The following is a 21,936-nucleotide window of genomic DNA, read 5'->3' on the forward strand; positions in this document are numbered from 1 at the left end:
GCTATTGTGTGTAGATGGGTGAGAAAAAAAATATATTGAATTCAGGCTCTAACACAACAACATGTGGAATAAATACTTTCTGAAGGCACTGCATGTACAGTGCATCCGGAAAGTGTTCAGACCCCTTCACTTTTTCCACATTTTGTTTATTATTATTTATTAAATTAATTGTTTTCCTCATCAATCGACACACAATACCCCATAATGACAAAGCGAAAACAGGTTTTTAGATTTTTTGGCAAATTTGGCAAAAAAAACGTAAGTATTCAGACCCTTTGCTATGAGACTCAAAATTGAGCGCTGGTGCATCCTGTTTCCATTGACCATCCTTGAGATGTTTCTACAACTTCATTGGAGTCCACCTGTGATAAATTCAATTGATTGGACATGATTTGAAAAGGCACACATCTGTTTATATAAGATCCCACAGTTGACAGTCACAGCAAAAACAAAGCCATGAAGTCGAAGAAATTGTCCGTGGAGCTCCGAGACAGGATTGTGTCGAGGCACAGATCTGGGGAAGGGTACCAAAGAATTTCTGCAGTATTGAAGGTCCCCAAGAACACAGTGGCCTCCATCATTCTTAAATGGAAGAAGTTTGGAACCACCAAGACACTGACTAGAGCTGGCCGCCCAGACAAACTAAGCAATCGAGGGAGAAGGGCCTTGGTCAGGGAGGTGACCAAGAACCCAATGGTCACTCTGACAGAGCTCTAGAGTTCCTCTGTGGAGATGGGAGAACCTTCCAGAAGGACAACCATCTCTGCAGCACTCCACCAATCAGGCCTTTATGGTGGAATGGCCAGATGGAAGCCACTCCTCAGTAAAAAGCGCATGACAGCCCGCTTGGAGTTTTCCAAAAGGCACCTAAAGGACTCTCAGACCATGAGAAACAAGATTCTCTGGAAGCCAAACGTCACATCTGGAGGAAACCAGGCATCGCTCATCACCTGGCCAATATCATCCCTACGGTGAAGCATGGTGGTGGCAGCATCATGCTGTGGGGATGTTTTTCAGTGACAGGGACTGGGAGACTAGTCAGGATCGAGGGAAAGATGAACGGAGCAAAGTACAGAGAGATCTTGATGGAAACCTGCTCCAGAGCACTCAGGACCTCACAGGAGTGGCTTTGGCACAAGTCTCTGAATATCCTTGAGTGCCCAGCAAGAGCCCGGACTTGAACCCGATCAAACATCTCTAAAGAGACCTGAAAATAGCTGTGCAGTGACCCTCACCATCCAACCTGACAGAGCTTAAGAGGATCTTCAGCGAAGAATGGGAGAAGCTCCCCAAATTCAGGTGTGCCAAGCTCGTAGTTTCATATCCAAGAAGACTCGAGGTTGTAATCGTTGCCAAAGGTGCTTCAACAAAGTACTGAGTAAAGGGTCTGAATACTTAAGTAAATGTGATTTTTCACTGTCTAAAAACCTGTTTTTGATTTGTCATTATGGGGTATTATGTGTAGATTGATGAGGGGAAAAAAACTATATAATCTCTTTTAGAATAAGGCTGTAACGTAAGAAAATGTGAAAAAAGTGAAGGGGTCTGAATACTTTCCGAATGCACTGTATACTGAACAAAAATATAAACGCACATGCAACAACTTCAATGATTTAACTGCGTTACAGTTCGTATAAGGAAATCAGTCAATTGAAATACATAAATTAGGCCCTAATCTATGTATTTCACATGACTGGGCAGGGGTGCAGCCATGTGTGGGTCTGGGAGGGCACCCACTGGGGAGCCAGGCCACAAAAGGGCTTTATTACAGACAGAAATTTTCCTCAACTTCATTAGTTGTCTGGGTGGCTGGTCTTAAGATGATCCTGCAGGTTAAGAAGCCAGATGTGGAGGTCCTGGGCTGGCATGCATACACGTGTGAGGCCAGTTGGACGTACTGCCAAATTCTCTAAAACAATGTTGAATGCGGCTTATGTTATAGAAATGAACATTCAATTCTCTGGCAACAGTTCTGGTGAACATTCCTGCATGCCAATTGCAAGCTCCCTCAAAACGTGTCACACAATGCCACAGATGTCCCAAAACTGCACATTTTAGAGTGGCCTTTTATAGTCCCTAGCACAAGGTGCACCTGTGTAATGATCATGCTGTTTAATCAACTTCTTGATATGCCACACCTGTCAGGTGGATGGATTATCCTGGCAAAAGGAAACATTTTCACTAACAGGGATGTAAACAAATTTGAGCACACAATTTGAGAGAAATTGCTTTTGTGCGTATGGAAGAATTCTGGGATATTTCATTTCAGCTCATGAAACATGGGAGCAACACTTTACATGTTGCATTTATATTTTTGTTCAGGACTATGACTCTGGGTAAAAAGATCACTGGTTACTTACTGTATGTTCTCTAATCATGACGAAAGACTCTCCATAGAACTAACATTGTAGCTCTCTAACGTTCATTCTATGAGTCATACGTCATGATTATATGTTCTCCTGCAGTGCCAATGCTTTCCACCGGTTATGGTTTTGAACTGACACCCATCGTTCATGACTGGATAAGAGCGTGATCTAATGATTATCAAAAGGGTATTACACGGGTATTAGATTCTAATACGCTCGACCAGATAGGGTTTAGTGATAAGGCCCATGGCTGGTGGAGGTTTAATGCTTTCAGTTATACTAGTTAAAGTCCTAAGCCCCATATATCCAGGAGGCTTATAGCTGTGGAGCTGATGGACTTCCTTACACTGTCATCTGGTTTAGGTAAAGCTGATTGACTAGCGCGCTCACACCAATTGCATGCTAGTGCCCATGAGTGGGGAAGGTTTAGTCAAAGACAGTACAGTTAGAAGATGGGCTAAAACTGCTTCTCCAATAGGAATCTCTGATCACACCTGTAGGCGTTGGCTAGCTAAGCACATTCACAGAACAAGTTATTGATCTAAATGTCGTCTCGCGCCGAATTGTGCATGTGCAGGCCATCAAATTAAACCGCTCCTTTGATATAAAGTAGTTTTTGACAAAAATGAAAACATCTCAGTTTGTCACTTTCACGAGGTTTGAGTAATTGCATTTTCAACTACTTAAGACATTGGCTCGAATCTATGTCGTGCCTTTAGATTTTGATCAAATTAACAACTAAGGAAGACATTTTCATTGACTTCTCAAACCCCAAACCGCAGCCTGGTCTGCTTGGTCTGTTTCGCAAGTGTTCCTGGAAGTCTTGCGATGTTGCGCCTCTGGGTTTAGAAACTGTGGTTTAGTGCTAGAGTTGCTCATGGATAGACTGGGTATCAGTCTGTTTGTGCCATTATGCCACTCCTTGTCATGCCAAACATATAGCCTGGGACAAGGCTAGCCCATAACAATAATAATTCTTAACATTCATGACTTGTTAAGGCTAAGGCCTCTACTAACATACGTCACTAGTCAAGGTGCCCATGGCTATACTGTAGCAGTGCCACTTTCCATCCCCTGCACGTCCAGATGGCACACTTGGTGAAAACCCACGTGGCCCAAGGCCTGATGGGATACTCAACACCTCACAGGGAGTCTGAGTAATTACCCCACCACTACCAGCACTACAGTGATGTCTCCCCTCTCCTGGCAACATCAAAAGATAAACCCTAAATTAACCAACTCAGGAGAGGGCCACTGGAGAAATGCCTAGGCACTCATTCCTTTATGCTCTATTTTTAGGAATCTTTCATTCAAAAGCGAGGCGATGGAGAGAACAACTATTGTTTCTGTAGGAAGAGGAGCTGCGTCAGAAACAAAATGCATTAATCAACTCAGCCTCATTCCTCGGGGTGAGAGGAGGATGGTTGTGCGTACAGGAGGTATTGTTATAAATAAGTGAGGGAAGAAAGAGGGCAGGAGGTGGTTTTAGGAAAAGCAGATTGTCGTCTGCTTTGTCATCTTCTTTGACTCCCCAGCAGGTGTCAGTGGAAATGGTTTTAAATGTATGGCTTCGATTTGATTTGGTGTTTGCGATGAAACTTGCAGTCACCTGAAATATGCTAAAAGTGGATAAATCATTGACTCAAAAGCCAAGTTGACATTTTGTGTGATGCTGGTTGGTGTTGCTCTCGCTGTTCCCCCAAAATATGTCAACTGCTTTACACAACCATAACTATAAAGCAGTTCTATGTACACCAGAGTATATTATTTTATACCATTGGTAAAAGAGCAAACGTAACATATTGTATGATGCTAGTTGGTGTCTATTTTTGGGGACTTTTGGGGGGGGGTTTAAAAAGCTGGCGTTCTCGGCGTCACTGTTGCGGTCATTGTAACATGCATTTGTGCGCTCCAGCTTCCAGATGGCAGCTGCCACAAATCCCTCCTCGCACTGTGACGTGTGACACAAAGACGTACGTGTGGAGAGACATGCCTTATAAACGTTATGTCCTGCAGTGCTTTCTTAACTCCTCGGCATAATGTATAACATTCATAATCAAAAAGGATTTGCTATTGCTCAATTCCACCTAAAGAGGGGATTGAGATCTTAAATGGCACCTTATCCGGGGTCCTTGGACCCCATCCGATACAGTAGTCCCAGGGTTTGGTGGGTGTAAGTGAAGCCTAATACATTTCCCTGCTTTTGGTCACGTTATTAAATATTATGAACTGTATATTCTAAATTGTCCCCATTTGCTGAGTTATATCTCAGAAAAGCTTGAGTAAGCTGTCCATGTGATTGCAAGGGATTTTCGTGAGCAGTTTTTCTGTAAAAACAGAATTTAGCACATGCTGAATGGGACGGTGTTAGACTAGCACTCAGAATGTGCAACAGCAGCTAGAAACAAGTTATATAAATGTGTCAAGTATAAACAGCAAGAAAAGTGCTATTACACTGCATTCGTTTTTTAAGAATGTGTTGTCTTCTAGAGGGGGATACAGGTATGGAGGGAGACAGAGAGGAAGGGCAGAGGTGGGATTTGTAACCCAGTTGGCAGCACGTCCACTAGATCAGACTCCGACCCAGGCCAAGGTCTACTGTACATAATGTAAATTAATGACCTTCTCAACTCAATTGACGGACTCGCCTGCTTTGGACCACGATATTGTCTTGATAGAGGCGATCGAACATGCAGATCTTCAGGACAATGCTTGGCTGGGCCACCCACACGGGCACGCACACAGCCATCCCTCGGACCCCAATGGATATCTGTGAATAGACAAGGCACCCGTAAATCAAAACTAGTGCCTGGATGTTTCCGGGATAAGCCAGAAGGACATTCATCTCATTAGCCTTCACACATTATATATTATTATAAACTGGGTGGTTCGAGCCCTGAATGGTGATTGGCTGAAAGTCGTGATATATCAGACCATATACCATGGGTATGACAAAACTTATATTTTTACAGCTCTAATTACGTTGGCTTCCAGATTAAAATAGCAATAAGGCACCTCAGGGGTTGGTGATCCCCTGCTGATTTTGTACGTTTGCCCACTGACAAAGAAAGGATCAGTCTATAATTTTAATGGTAGGTTTATTTTAACAGTGAGAGACAGAATAACAGCAAAAATATCCAGAAAAACGCATGTCAGAAATGTTACAAATTGATTTGCATTTTAATGAGGGAAATAAGTATTTGACCCCCTCTCAATCAGAAAGATTTCTGGCTCCCAGGTGTCTTTTATACAGGTAACGAGCTGAGATTAGGAGCACACTCTTAATTAAAGGGAGTGCTCCTAACCGCAGTTTGTTACCTGTAAAAAAGACACCTGTCCACAAGAAGCAATCAATCAATCAGATTCCAAACTCTCCACCATGGCCAAGACCAAAGAGCTCTCCAAGGATGTCAGGGACAAGATTGTAGACCTACACAAGGCTGGAATGGGCTACAAGACCATTGCCAAGATGCTTGGTGAGAAGGTGACAACAGTTGGTGCGATTATTCGCAAATGGAAGAAACACAAAAGAACTGTCAATATCCCTCGGCCTGGGGCTCCATGCAAGATCTTACCTCGTGGAGTTGCAATGATCATGAGAACGGTGAGGAATCAGCCCAGAACTACACGGGAGGATCTTGTCAATGATCTCAAGGAAGCTGGGACCATAGTCACCAAGAAAACAATTGGTAACACACTACGCCGTGAAGGACTGAAATCCTGCAGCGCCCGCAAGGTCCCCCTGCTCAAGAATACATATACATGCCTGTCTGAAGTTTGCCAATGAACATCTGAATGACTCAGAGGACAACTGGTGAAAGTGTTGTGGTCAGATGAGACCAAAATGGAGCTATTTGACATCAACTCAACTCGCCGTGTTTGGAGGAGGAGGAATGCTGCCTATGACCCCAAGAACACCATCTCCGCCGTCAAACATGGAGGTGGAAACATTATGCTTTGGGGGTGTTTTTCTGCTAAGGGGACAGGACAACTTCACCGCATCAAAGGGACGGGGCCATGTACCGTCAAATCTTGGGTGAGAACCTCCTTCCCTCAGCCAGGGCATTGAAAATGGGTCGTGGATGGGTATTCCAGCATGACAATGACCCAAAACACACGGCCAAGGCAACAAAGGAGTGGCTCAAGAAGAAGCACATTAAGGTCCTGGAGTGGCCTAGCCAGTCTCCAGACCTTAATCCCATAGAAAATCTGTGGAGGGAGCTGAAGGTTCGAGTTGCCAAACGTCAGCCTCGAAACCTTAATGACTTGGAGAAGATCTGCAAAGAGGAGTGGGACAAAATCCCTCCTGAGATGTGTGCAAACCTGGTGGCCAACTACAAGAAATGTCTGACCTCTGATTGCCAACAAGGGTTTTGCCACCAAGCACTAAGTCATGTTTTGCAGAGGGGTCAAATACTTATTTCCCTCATTAAAATACAAATCATTTTATAACATTTTTGACATGTGTTTTTCTGGATTTTGTTGTTGTTATTCTGTCTCTCACTGTTCAAATAAACCTACTATTAAAATGATGGACTGATCAGTTCTTTGTAAGTGGGCAAACGTACAAAATCAGCAGGGGATCAAATACTTTTTTCCCCCACTGTACCACGCCTAAGGGCTGTGTCCTAGCACTCCGCGTTGCGCACAAGAACAGTCCTTAGCCGTGGTATATTGGCCATATACCACACCCTCTCGGGCCTTATTGCTTAATTATATAGTATATTGTAAATATAATTTTATTGACTACATCACTCCTATCACACATTCTCATGAGAGGAAAGCTGTTTTTGTCATACATAAGTTAACGCTTGGCTATTAGCTTCGGCTGAATAGACTTTTGCTGTAGTTTTAGTTCACTCAGGTAATGATGATGACATCATGAGGAAAATCTTACTGGTTCACAGGTTGGGTCGGAGAACTTGATGTGGAAGTCCAACTTAGCCTCCCCTGGTACGGTGGGTGTGAATACGATCTCCAACTTGACACTTTCAAACGGGCCCACCTCCCCCTCTCTGACCTAGGCATGGGAGGAAGTCTTGAGGGAACATGTCACAACAACAGTCACATCATCAAGTGCAGGATCAGGGGTATTCATTAGTGCACATCGTAGCAAAACATTCTGCAACGGAAAACATTTTGCAATGAAAACTAGTTTCATATTGGACAAATTCAGGTAGGTCCCTCCCCATTTTGGCCCATTTGCTTCTATTTGGTTCCTAGTGAATACACTCCAGGTGAAATCTTTTTAGGGCTGGTTTTAATATAGTACCCTACATCTCATGATAGTCATACAGATGTGAAACTTCAAAGTCATATTTAAACTTTAACTTTAGTCAATGCTGGGTGTCATCCAAGACGGCATAGCAGTCAGACGTCCTTTGTCCTCGTCTTGTCGTGTCCCATGTGTATATATTTACATCTTTTCTTCGCATATTTTTTCTTCTAAAAACTCAACTTCAAAACACTCTCCTGCAACGGGCCTTACCATTTATTTTTGTTTAAGTATTATTCACCTCAAATCTGAAATCCACAACAGAAGCTAGCCAGAAGTTAGCCAGTTCACTGGCTAACATTAGTATTCAGCTAACCACTGTTGGCGGTCATCAGCTATCGCCAGTTTTGTACAACGCGACTCAGACCAGAGCATACCGGACCTATTTTCTCTCCATATCCCTGGATTTCTACCACAAGCTCTGGACATTTACACCTGGATCTTGCAGCTAGCTAGCTGATATCCGAGTGTCTATTGGCTAACGTCGGTCCCGGAGCAAACATCAATTATTCCGGAGCTAGCCAGCTGAAGAGTTGCATCAGCCACTCCTGGGCTACAATCACCTATCCGGACCCGTTTTACTGCCGATGCGGAGCCTCACCGGGCCTTCACGACTGGACTACCGACATTATCTGCCCGAGGGAGTTATCCAACTGGCCCCTCCGTCGCGCCGTAACCTGAACGCCCATCTGCGGCCCGCTAATTGTTAGCTGTCTTATCGGCTGCTATCTGAATAGGTCTATTGGACAATTTTCTTGGGCCACTATAACTATTTTGCCAATTGGATTGGTCCCCTCTACCACACGGAACCCCACTAATCTACCGACGGAAACGCACGAGGTGGCTAAAAACAGTCCATCTTCTGCCAACTTGCTACCCATGGCCTGGCTAGCTGTCTGAATCGCCGTGACCCCAACCAACCTCACTACTCACTGGACCCTTATGATCACTCGGCTAAGCATGCCTCTCCTTAATGTCAATATGCCTTGTCCATTGCTGTTCTGGTTAGTGTTTATTGGCTTATTTCACTGTAGAGCCTCTAGCCATGCTCATTATACCTTATCCAACCTTTCAGTTCCACCACCCACACATGCGATGACATCACCTGGTTTCAATGATGTTTCTAGAGACAATATCTCTCTCATCATCACTCAATGCCTAGGTTTACCTCCACTGTATTCTCATCCTACCATACCTTTGTCTGTACATTATAGCTTGAAGCTATTTTATCACACCCAGAAACCTGCTCCTTTTACTCTCTGTTCCGGACGTCATAGCTTTTAGTCATACCCTTATCCTACTCCCCCTCTGTTCCTCTGGCAATGTAGAGGTGAATCCAGGCCCTGCAGTGCCTAGCTCCACTCCTATTCCCCAGGCGCACTCTTTTGATGACTTCTGTAACCGTAATAGCCTTGGTTTCATGCATGTTAACATTAGAAGCCTCCTCCCTAAGTTTGTTTTATTCACTGCTTTAGCACACTCTGCCAACCCGGATGTCCTAGCCGTGTCTGAATCCTGGCTTAGGAAGACCACCAAAAACTCTGAAATCTCCATCCCTAACTATGACATTTTCAGACAAGATAGAACGGCCAAAGGGGCGGTGTTGCAATCTAATGCAGAGATAGCCTGCAGAGTTCTGTCCTACTATCCAGGTCTGTACCCAAACAATTTGAACTTCTACTTTTAAAAATCCACCTCTCTAAAAACAAGTCTCTCACCGTTGCCGCCTGCTATAGACCACCCTCTGCCCCCAGCTGTGCTCTGGACACCATATGTGAACTGATTGCCCCCCATCTATCTTCAGAGCTCGTGCTGCTAGGTGACCTAAACTGGGACATGCTTAACACCCCAGCCATCCTACAATCTAAGCTTGATGCCCTCAATCTCACACAAATTATCAATGAACCTACCAGGTACCACCCCAAAGCCGTAAACACGGGCACCCTCATAGATATCATCCTAACCAACTTGCCCTCTAAATACACCTCTGCTGTTTTCAACCAAGATCTCAGCGATCACTGCCTCATTGCCTGCATCTGTAATGGGTCAGCGGTCAAACAACCTCCACTCATCACTGTCAAACGCTCCCTGAAACACTTCAGCGAGCAGGCCTTTCTAATCGACCTGGCCCGGGTATTCTGGAAGGAAATTGACCTCATCCCGTCAGTAGAGGATGCCTGGTTATTTTTTTAAATGCCTTCCTCACCATCTTAAATAAGCATGCCCCATTCAAGAAATTTTGAACCAGGAACAGATATAGCCCTTGGTTCTCTCCAGACCTGACTGCCCTTAACCAACACAAAAACATCCTGTGGCGTTCTGCATTAGCATTGAACAGCCCCCGTGATATGCAACTTTTCAGGGAAGTTAGAAACCGATATACACAGGCAGTTAGAAAAGCCAAGGCTAGCTTTTTAAAGCAGAAATTTGCTTCTTGCAACACAAACTCAAAAAAGTTCTGGGACACTGTAAAGTCCATGGAGAATAAGAGCACCTCCTCCCAGCTGCCCACTGCACTGAGGATAGGAAACTCTGTCACCACTGATAAATCCACCATAATTTAGAATTTCAATAAGCATTTTTCTATGGCTGGCCATGCTTTCCACCTGGCTACCCCTACCCCATTCAACAGCACTGCACCCCCCCACAGCAACTCGCCCAAGCCTTCCCCATTTCTCATTCTCCCAAATCCAGTCAGTTGATGTTCTGAAAGAGCTGCAAAATCTGGACCCCTACAAATCAGCCGGGCTAGACAATCTGGACCCTTTCTTTCAAAATGATCTGCCGAAATTGTTGCAACCCCTATTACTAGCCTGTTCAACCTCTCTTTCGTGTCGTCTGAGATTCCCAAAGATTGGAAAGCAGCTGCGGTCATCCCCCTCTTCAAAGGGGGGGGGCACTCTTGACCCAAACTGCTACAGACCTATCTATCCTACCCTGCCTTTCTAAGGTCTTCGAAAGCCAAAGCAACAAACAGATTACCGACCATTTCGAATCCCACCGCACCTTCTCCGCTTTGCAATCTGGTTTCAGAGCTGGTCATGGGTGCACCTCAGCCACACTCAAGGTCCTAAACGATATTTTAACCGCCATCGATAAGAAACAATACTGTGCAGCCGTATTCATTGACCTGGTCAAGGCTTTCGACTCTGTCAATCCCCACATCCTCATCGGCAGACTCAATAGCCTTGGTTTCTCAAATGATTGCCTCGCCTGGTTCACCAACTACTTCTCTGATAGAGTTCAGTGTGTCAAATCGGAGGGCCTGTTGTCCGGACCTCTGGCAGTCTATGGAGGTGCCACAGGGTTCAATTCTTGGGCCGACTCTTTTCTCTGTATACATCAATGATGTCGCTCTTGCTGCTGGTGAGTCTCTGATCCAGCTCTACGCAGACGACACCATTCTGTATACTTCTGGCCCTTCTTTGGACACTGTGTTAACAACCCTCCAGACGAGCTTCAATGCCATACAACTCTCCTTCCGTGGCCTCCAACTGCTCTTAAATACAAGTAAAATGAAATGCATGCTCTTCAACCGATCGCTGCCTGCACCTGCCCGCCCGTCCAGCATCACTACTCTGGACGGTTCTGACTTAGAATATGTGGACAACTACAAATACCTAGGTGTCTGGTTAGACTGTAAACTCTCCTTCCAGACTCACATCAAATATCTCCAATCCAAAGTTAAATCTAGAATTGGCTTCCTATTTCGCAACAAAGCATCCTTCACTCATGCTGCCAAACATACCCTTGTAAAACTGACCATCCTACCGATCCTCGACTTCGGCGATGTCATTTACAAAATAGCCTCCAATACCCTACTCAATAAATTGGATGCAGTCTATCACAGTGCCATCCGTTTTGTCACCAAAGCCCCATATACTACCCACCACTGCGACCTGTACGCTCTCGTTGGCTGGCCCTCGCTTCATATTCGTCGCCAAAACCCACTAGCTCCAGGTCATCTACAAGACCCTGCTAGATAAAGTCCCCCCTTATCTCAGCTCGCTGGTCACCATAGCAGCACCCACCTGTAGCACGCGCTCCAGCAGGTATATCTCTGGTCACCCCCAAAGCCAATTCCTCCTTCGGCCGCCTCTCCTTCCAGTTCTCTGCTGCCAATGACTGGGACGAACTACAAAAATCTCTGAAACTGGAAACACTTATCTCCTTCACTAGCTTTAAGCACCAGCTGTCAGAGCAGCTTCCTTGCTGAGCGGCCTTTCAGGTTATGTCGATATAGGACTCGTTTTACTGTGGATATAGATACTTTTGTACCCGTTTCCTCCAGTATCTTCACAAGGTCCTTTGCTGTTGTTCTGGGATTGATTTGCACTATTCACACCAAAGTACGTTCATCTCTAGGAGACAGAACACGTCTCCTTCCTGAGCGGTATGACAGCTGCGTGGTCCCATGGTGTTTATACTTGCGTACTATTGTTTGTACAGATGAACGTGGGACCTTCAGGCATTTGGAAATTGCTCCCAAAAATGAACCAGACTTGTGGAGGTCTACAATTATTTTTCTGAGGTCTTGGCTGATTTATTTAGACTTTCCCATGATGTCAAGCAAAGATGCACTAAGTTTGAAGGTAGGCCTTGAAATACATCCACAGGTACACCTCCAATTGACTCAAATTATGTAAATTAGCCTATCAGAAGCTTTTAAAGCCATGACATCATTTTCTGGAATTTTCCAAGCTGTTTATAGGCACAGTCAACTTAGTTATGTAAACTGTAAACTGAGTGGTTGAAAAACGAGTTTTAATGACTCCAACCTAAGTGTATGTAAACTTCCGACTTCAAATGTATGGACTAAAAATTGGACTAAACTTTTGTTCTTCATTCAACATTCCAGTCTCTTCTACAAAGAACTGATGTTGTACCGTAGTAATTATTTTCCAGTGTTGATATAGCAACACTATAGCAGTTACTCAAAGGTGCTGTACCTCTCCGATGGTGATGTCACTGCTGCTGTCTGAGGGCTCTTCCGTGCTGGTCTTGAGGGCCGGGCCTCCCTCCTGCTGCTCTGAGGCCAGGCTGCGTCTTCCTGAGGCAGCCTCCACACCCCCCAGGGTCTCTGACACAGCAGGTGTCTGGGCCCCTAATACCACACACACACACACACACACACACACACACACACACACACACACACAAGGACACGTACATACAAGCATGCATCCACACACACCCACTCTCCAATATTTGCAAGGGAAACTTTCCTTCCTCCTTTCCCGGAGGTGATCACTGATCTGACAAACTTTACTGACGACTGATAACATGAGCTTTGATATAATTATCAAAGCATCTATTAATCAGGTTTAAAAAAACATGCTGAGTAGAGAGTTTAACTATTTCATTTTTACACATCAGAGACATGTGTGCTTCATTTACCTGACTGTTTGGAGTCTGAGACTAGCAAGGGTTCCTGACTCTTCCTCTCTGATTTGAGTTCTCCTGAGTCCCGTGATGCAGGGCTCTCCTGGCTGTCAGAGGCTGCTGCTATTGAAGTGCTCCTTTCCTGTGAAAGCTACACACACACACACACACACACACACACTTACAAAACCCCTATACCACTGTCCAGCACTGGCCAGAGCAGTGTCTATTGGATATATTCAAATTACAGTGCACGCCGCTAACAAGACAGCCGGACATAGGAATCAATTGCTCATGGTAAAAAAGTATATATTACTGTAATGTTTCTATAAACCTGATATGACACAGGGACATGCATGTGACTGGGATCAAGGGTCAGGTTCTCACCTCGGTGCTGGCGGAGGAGGTCTCAGACAAGGCATGAGCCTGGGCTTGGAGCTGGGACTGCGCTAGGCTAGGGCAGGGGGAGGACACCAGGGTGAAGCATGTCCCCAGGGCCCCCCTGTTGGTCAGGGTGATAGCCCGGGAAATGGTCTGGCCCACCACGTGGGTACCAAAGACAATGAGGTCGATGTCCACAGACGGCTAGGAGTCATGAGACACAATGAAAAGGTGCATAAGTACTAAGAAAGCACATGGATGAGGTACACAGTATTTGAGAGGGTACATTTATAGAGATGAATATCACAACATTGTAAATGCAATACTATACATAAGGAATAGAAGAATTGAGGGCCGTGTGCAGCCATTTCAGGAAATATGCCGATGGCAGCAGGTAGTAGGATACCAAGATAAATGGGCACTCTTCAGACGAGGTCCTTCTTAGTACTCACATCACATTTCTTAATGGTACATCTGATGGGCACAGAGAAGGGGCCAGCTGCTGACACAAACTGGACCTCTCCCTTCAAATCCTTATTCATCTAGAAGGACATCATTGGTGATAATATGTTAGGGGGGTAAATAACTCTTGGAGACAGATGGGTATGCTTGTCTGTCTGTTTGTCTGACTGACTCACCATTGGTTGAAAAATGACCTGCATGTCACAGGCCATCCCAGCTGATATTGGACCAGGAGGCTCAAAGCTGAAACAGAAGATTCAACCCAATTCAAACGAATGCATCTCACACACAGTGGGATATACAGTGCATTCGGAAAGTATTCAGACCCCTTGGCTTTTTCCACATTGTTTCGTTACAGCCTTATTCTAAAATTGATTATATTGTTTTTTCCCCTCATCAATCTACACATAATACCCCATAATGACAAATCAAAAACAGGTTTTAGACAGTGAAACATCACGTTTACATAAGTATTCAGACCTTTTACTAAGTACTTTGTTGAAGCACCTTTGGCAGTGATTACAGCCTCAAGTTTTCTTGGGTATGACGCTACAAGCTTGGCACACATGTATTTGGGGGAGTTTCTCCCATTCTTCTCTGCAGATCCTTTCGAACTATGTCAGGTTGGATGGGGAATGTCACTGCACAGCTATTTTCAGGTCTCTCCAGATATGTTTGATCAGGTTCAAGTCCGGGTTCTGGCTGGGCATCTCAAGGACATTCAGAGACTTGTCCCGAAGCCACTCCTGCGTTGTCTTTGCTGTGTGCTTAGGGTCGTTGTCCTGTTGGAAGGTGAACCTTCACCCCAGTCTGAGGTCCTGAGAACTCTGGAGCAGGTTTTCATCAAGGATCTCTCTGTACTTTGCTCTGTTAATCTTTCCCTCGATCCTGACTAGTCTCCCAGTCCCTGCCGCTGAAAAACATCCCCACAGCATGATGCTGCCACTACCATGCTTCACCGTAGGGATGGTGCCAGATTTCCTCCAAATAGTTCAATCTTGGTTTCATCAGACCAGAGAATCTTGTTTTTCATGGTCTGAGAGTCTTTTAGGTGCCTTTTGGTAAACTCCAAGCGGGCTTTCATGTGCCTTTTACTGAGTAAATGGCTTCCGTCTGGCCACTCTACCATAAAAGCCTGTTTGGTGGAGTGTGGCGAGATGGTCGTCCTTCTGGAAGGTTCTCCCATCTCCACGGAGTAACTTTGGAGCTCTGTCAGAGTGACCATTGGGTTCATGGTCACCTCCCCTTCTCCCACGATTGCTCAGTTTGGCTGGGCGGCCAGCTCTAGGAAGAGTCTTGGTGGTTCCAAACTTCTTCCATTTAAGAATGATGGAGACCACGGTGTTCATGGGGACCTTCAATGCTGCAGACATTTTTTGGTACCCTTCCCCAGAAGGGTGGCAGGTAGACCAGTGGTTAAAGCGTTGGGCCAGTAACCGAAAGGTTGCTAGATCGAATCCCCGAGCTGACAAGGTAAAAATCTGTCGTTCAGCCCCTGAACAAGGCAGTTAACCCACTGTTCCTAGGCCGTCATTGTAAATAACAATTTGTTCTTTATTGACTTGCCTAGTTAAATAAAGGTTAAATAAAAATCTGTGCCTCGACACAATCCTGTCTCGGAGCTCTACGGACAATTCCTTCGACCTCATGGCTTGGTTTTTGCCCTGACATGCACTGTCAACTGTGGGACCTTGTATAGACAGATGTGTGCCTTTCCAAATCATGTCCAATCAATTTAATTTACCAATCAAGTTGTAGAAATATCTTAAGGACGATCAATGGAAACAGGATGCACCTGATGTCAATTTTGAGTCTCATAGCAAAGGGTCTCAATACTTCAATACCTCAATACAATAGTTTTTTTATTTGTAATAAATTTGTTAACATTTCTAAAAACCTGTATTCACTATCTTTTAAATAAGGCCTTGTAAACTGATGAGGGAAAAAAACTATTTAATGAATTTTAGAATAAGGCTGAAATGTAACAAAATGTGGAAAAAGTCAAGGGGTCTGAATACTTTCCGAATGCACTGTAAAAGAGCAGTTTACATGAAAACATTTTATGATCTGCACCAGCCATTCATACTGCAGACAGACATTTCAAAGCCATTGAGACAACACAGCATGATATTCTCCATACTCAGTGGAATTATATTGCAGATCCATTTACACAACGGTTGTGAAGATTTGGCCAGATCATGTTAAACGTTATGGATGCATTTGAGGCAGATTGAAATGGCAACTGTGTGTGTGTGTGTGTGTGTGTGTGTGTGTGTGTGTGTGTGTGTGAACTAATTGCTAAGTTCCACGTGCTAAGTTCCACGTGCTAAGTTCCACATGCTAAGTTCCACGTGCTAAGTTTCACGTGCTAAGTTCTGTGTAAAAAGCAAACAAGTAAGACAAGTTCAAAATGAATATAACAGCAACATTCTACAAAAAAAGCATCCAGAACTATTTCAATACTAAAGGATGTTGTGTCTGCAGGGAAAAGAAAAGGAATATAATTGAAAACAGGGGGGGTCAAAAGTTGACATTAAGCTGTTATTCAGATATATGATCGGCACAACATAACAGGAGCAAAGGTTAGCATTCAATTCTTAAAGCTACTGATGTAAGAAACCGTATTCAGAAATTCCTAATCAATTAGGAAACATCACATATGTCTGATATTGTATATCCTACTAGCGCATACTGATGACCACGTTTTAAAAAATGATCTCGAGGCAAAAGCCAGTATCCCAAATATTCAATTGCAACATGTGTATCTGTTGACACATGCCAGACAGAGCCAAGCGATTGCCCTGGAGCACTCCAAATGTTCCAGCCTCCAAAAGATATAAAAGGCTACCCAATCGATACGGTGGAGCGAAAAGGCCGCAGGAGAATTTCTCAAAATTCAATAGATAAACAATGAGTTGGAAAAAACAACCATAAGCACAACAGTAAAGAAGACTGTAGAGCACAAGCTGAGAATCAGTATCAAACTATTGTGTGATTATGGCTTAATGATAGGTGCCCCTCTGGGGATTTTATTTGGCCGCCCAAGTTTTCTGAGAAATATATTTGTATTATTATTATTATTTATGTTGTTGTTGGACATAAAAGACTAACATCACCAGGAAATCAACTCAAAATTATATATATATATTATTTTTTTCTTCAGATTTTGGGCATGTGTGTGTGTGTGTGTATGTGTATATATATATATATATATATATATACTATGCCTTTATTTACATACTTACATGATCATATTGGAACTACTGAAAGTCAAAGACAGTCGACAGTAGCCTTCTGTGCCCTGGAAATGAATGAAAGCGGCCAAAATAGGCACGCTCACAGGCAGGATCACAGAACACAACCAACATCTGTTGTCTCAATAAGAGGAGTCACACTTTAACAAAGTATATACTATCTACTGTATCTACCTATACCAGGGTTCCCCAATAGGAGGCCTGCGGGCCAAATTTGGCCGGGAGTGATTTATTTTGGGGGATATACATTTTTTTGTTGTTGATGTTGGACATAAAAGACTGTAAAATCACTAGGAAATCAGCGCAAAGTGATAATTTAGGAAATCTGTTCCCAAGTATTCCCACCTGTAAATAGAGAGGCATATGTGATCGTATCCCAATGTAATCAAGGTTTGAAATGATTCAATTTTCTGTCAAATACTATATCTGTTCGGGATTACTGCGGTCAATTTGCAGTGTACAAATTATTTATAACTATGTTCCTCCCCCGACCATCCACTCAAGGAAAAAATCGAGGGAGGCAGTCTTTCTAGGTTCAAAATAAACGTTTTCAAAGAAAAAAGAGAACAGTTCACTAGGGATTGAGTGTTGAGTGAGAGCATGCTGAAGACGTGTGGTGAACAGTACAGTAAATCAGGCCATATTTACAGTTAGACTAAAAATATCTGGCAGGAGCCAATAGGTGCAGTATGACTGCCTGGCATATACATTATCAAACCCTCCTGGGTGACACTGATCCCATAACAAATCAATTAACAATGTTGATGAACTACCTAGTGCTAACACCCAAACATGCCTGATGGCTACATATGGTGCTGTGCCAAAACATGAGTCCTGTCACATTAACCAGAAGAGAGGAGCCATACGACAAGTCAGGTGTCCATTTTGGAACGATCTCAGGCTCTGGCTCAGTCTTAGGCAGTAGCATTAAAAGCACTGAAGGATGTAAGTAAGCCAAATTGTTTATTAAAAAAATGTTTAAGCTGTAAAAGTGCTGCATTTTAATGTGTATAACGCCTTAGTAACGTTTGGCAGAGCCTGGGCAGTCCACCTAGCAGAGTCCCAGCAGTAAGGCTCAGACATGGCAGAGAGAATCAGCCCTGGCGCACACACAGCTACGCTGGGGGGGAAGAGAGATGGGGAGCCATTTTTAGAATTTCAGGGGGCGTCGAAAGAACGATGGACGGGCGGCGTGTAAAAATCAGAGCATGTTCTTGGTTAACGTTTGTCTACCGCTGAGCAAATGTTGATTTCAGATACTTAAGCCCTGAACATAGTGGTCATTTAAGGCCTTTTAAATAACATTTTAAAAGAATAATCCTCCAAAACAAAATACTAAAATCCACATTACAGATTACATAACAGTCCCCAATTTATTTTTTTCAATCACAACAACCATATTACTTGCATTATAGTACATTATAGCAATCCATCCCCATTTTCACCAGAAAATCTATTGGGTACAGATTTTTCGGGGATTTAAAACAACATTCCATTAAGGCATTCAAATCTACCTTTTCAAAAGTGATACTACAGCGTACTATAGACCCAATGAAGGATCCTCCTCCTCCTCTGGGTCACAGTACTGGTGGATGATAGGCTGTGGCACTGGCACCCCAGAGTAATGGGTGAGCTGAGCTGAACAGCTCACTGAGAAGTAGAGTGTGTGTGTCTGTGTTGTGGAGTGTGGAGTCGATGTGTGCAGACAGGCCCTGCCAAGGCTCCAACCAACCCAACCACGAGACACTCTGACTGGGCTCTGTGAGCAAGCAGCAGCCTGGGAGGACGAGGACTTAGTTCACTCACCCAGGCAGAAAGAGCAGAGGCCCACATAACTGCATAAAGTCCGAGTTATCTCACTATCTCTCTGGAAAGGGATAGAGTGAGTGGTGTGGGACCCATGTGTAACACTCATCCTCCTTTGTTTGTGGGTGGGAGGCTCGGGACAGAGAAACACATTACCAAGACTGAGCTAGTGTGTAGGCTTTGCGAGGGGGTGGATGCTCGAGGGAGAAGTTGTGCGGACCCAACCAAACATCTAGGATCAGATTACCCGACCTTAAATTGTTAATTTGACCATTTGAAGGATTGTAAAACAATTTGACCCTAGACCCATACATGAACTATTCCCTGTTTTTCTGAGCCTACGAGAAATGAGTAACAGGTTTTGATCGCTTAGCAAGACAGTTGTTTTCCACTTCTGTTCCAATTCAACCTACCATGGAACTTAGGCTATAACGCTCACCTTATAGAAATGAAATCCATCAGTTCCATGGTGACACCAAGTAACTTGCAATAATTGGTTGTGTAGCTGACATTAGTCAGGATGACCTTCTTCTTGTACGTCTGTCCCACATCAAAATCCTGCAACAGTATTTGGATTTGTGAAATACCGTTTGTCATTTTGTCTGAAATGACTGCACAGTATGAAATAACTGCATGTTCTGCAATACAATAAATAGTTACACAATGCAGAACAATGTACCTTGAAGAAGATGATTTCTGGCTTACTGATGAAAAGTGAGCCTTTAAATTCCTTCCCCTGTATAACTCTTTTACCAGCCACTGGAGGTTTCCCCACCGGCAGCAAAGACATATCCTGTCTCTCTGCTCGCGACTGTAATGATTTAGCATCTTTATTTGGAGTGCTCTGGAAAATCAGGGGGGAAATGAACACCAATTCAGGTCATATTTCAAATTTGAAAAATATCTATATATTGAAATACTACAGCTTGAATTTTAGACAAACAGATATAACATTTTGGCTTATGTTTCTTTCAAAGCCATATTGGCACAAGAGGGCATGGCCAATGCAACCAACACCATGCCATGGAACAAATGAAATAAACAATATGTTAACAATTACTTAGAGGCAGCAGCACTAAATTCACAAGTACACTACAGTAGATAAACTCTACAAACAAAACATTAATAGTGTATGATTGTACACAGTAGTTGCATAATATGTAGCGTACTGTAGAGACTGGCCTGTAGTTAATGTCTACCAGTGTAGACCATTCTGAATTCTCATAGACAGGCCATTCATGTCCTGCTCAGTTAATCAAGGCAGGCAAGGATGCATCCAGACATAAACAAGACATCAGCCTTTGAGGGAGAGCGCTAATGTGATATGCATTTAGGAAAATTGCAGTGATTTCAGTCTCACCCTCAAGAGTTAAGGAGCTGAGTAATTTTGGCCTATGGTCCTTTTCTCATTACAACTCAGCTCCCAACCCAATCCTCATGTGTCGTGATGTTATGAGGACATCATTTGCAGAAGTGCATGTGAAAAGTAAAAACCTTTCCGCATGACTTCTCGCACACAGGACTATCTGGCCTGAATGACTGTCATGTTCCGTTGGAGGCTTCCAAGGCACCAGCAAATGAAAAGTGATGTCTGTCGCCATGGATCTCAAGAGTGGGAGAGAGGCAGTAGAGGCAACCCACTGCTGCTGGCTGGGGAGTAGTAGAGCAGTTCTAAAGCTATCCTTTCTCCTGTTCTATACAATATGACCTAGTGGTACCAGTCCGAGTTTAACATTTATTTCTCACTTACTATTTCATAGTTCTCAATGGTCAATTGTGTTTTCAGATTTACCACAAGCCTATAAGGCTTGACTGATTACACTATAGAACAAATTACTTATGTTTACTATACTTATGGATATACATTTATTTTGAGATGGAACACAAAAAGGAAATAGAGTTGAGCATCATGTCTAATCTCAATATGATTGTATTTGTGAGTTGATGATGATGTGTGTCATTAAAATGGTACCTGGTGAACTTGACGTGTCTGGTCCCAGAGGCCAGTGAACTCAGGCTGCGCCAGGCTGTCAGTGAGGCCCTGGTCCTCCTCCAGGTCCCTGCTCTCCTCCTGGTCAGACAGCTCTGATGAAGAGCTGCTGTCACTAAACACTGTGTTCTGCTGGGAAGGACGTGAGGGGATGTGTGGATGCTCATGGTCGAAAACAGACACATCAAGCTGTCACAACGTGCCTTCAGAGTGAGATGTGCAACACTCTGCCCACATACATATATACATACATACACGCATACACACATGACGAGAGGGTATTAGGTACCCTCTAACTGCTGTGAAAAATAGCCAACTATTTATGGAGTTTTCATGTCATGTGTACCAATTTGTTTTATTAGACTCGTTTCAGCAGTCTGAATTCTTCATTTTCGTCTGTGATATTTCCACTCACTCGTTTTCTTTTCTCTTCCTTTGTTTCTGCCGGCTGTGGATCAAGGCTCTGAAGGAGCTTCTCTGGAGATCTCTCCTGCCCTGCCAACCTCTCCACAAGGCTGACTTGGGTGGGAGGGAACAGCAGAGCATGGTGCCTCTTACGTCTCTCTAACAACTCCTCTTCCAGCAGTAACTTGGAGACAATTTCCACCCGTTTGGATTTCTGCTTCTCCTGAAATTCTCTGAAAAACGACCACAACAACAAGCCATTGTGAGCAAAATAGGATCATATTTCTCCTTGGCGCGTTATTGTGAGAAGAAAACACCCACTCATTGAGTGGGAGAGAGAAGTAGATTGATCAGAAGAACACACTCTTTCTTTCGGTGGAATTCCTGGAGCTTTTTCTGTTGGTAGATGTACTTGGTGCTGTTGATATCCTGTGTCTGTAGGGACTCTCTCAGCTGTCTCTCCTCCTCCTCTTGTCTCCGAGCCTGGGCTCTGGCCCTCGTCTGTTGGGCTCGCAGGCTCTCCTGGAAACAACACAAATGTAGAGTGAACAAGGTCAAGGAGGGATGACACTTCCCCTTCGTCCCTGAAGACAAAACAGAAACTAGGCTTTCAGT

At 44.0% G+C, this 21,936-nt stretch overlaps 1 protein-coding gene across 4 annotated transcripts in view; it reads right to left on the bottom strand.

The window, feature by feature from the left end:
* The window catches only part of cfap74 (cilia and flagella associated protein 74), a 49,696-nt gene that overhangs the window by 22,828 nt on the left and 4,932 nt on the right, over positions 1-21,936 (bottom strand). For 3 of the 4 annotated variants that reach the window (XM_014135417.2, XM_014135415.2, XM_014135414.2), the window contains exons 10-21: positions 21,686-21,843; positions 21,332-21,554; positions 20,899-21,048; positions 19,606-19,770; positions 19,366-19,484; positions 14,043-14,109; positions 13,857-13,946; positions 13,411-13,608; positions 13,039-13,174; positions 12,591-12,745; positions 7,264-7,386; positions 5,015-5,136 (exon numbers count right to left, since the gene is read on the bottom strand). In XM_014135417.2, coding sequence (XP_013990892.1) covers positions 5,015-5,136; positions 7,264-7,386; positions 12,591-12,745; positions 13,039-13,174; positions 13,411-13,608; positions 13,857-13,946; positions 14,043-14,109; positions 19,366-19,484; positions 19,606-19,770; positions 20,899-21,048; positions 21,332-21,554; positions 21,686-21,843 — 1,706 coding nt within the window. The remainder of the gene's footprint in view (positions 1-5,014; positions 5,137-7,263; positions 7,387-12,590; positions 12,746-13,038; positions 13,175-13,410; positions 13,609-13,856; positions 13,947-14,042; positions 14,110-19,365; positions 19,485-19,605; positions 19,771-20,898; positions 21,049-21,331; positions 21,555-21,685; positions 21,844-21,936) is intronic. The other variant, XM_014135416.2, reaches the window with a different exon arrangement.

This window comes from Salmo salar, chromosome ssa13 (assembly GCF_905237065.1).
Source record: "Salmo salar chromosome ssa13, Ssal_v3.1, whole genome shotgun sequence".
In the NCBI taxonomy this organism is placed as follows: domain Eukaryota; kingdom Metazoa; phylum Chordata; class Actinopteri; order Salmoniformes; family Salmonidae; genus Salmo; species Salmo salar.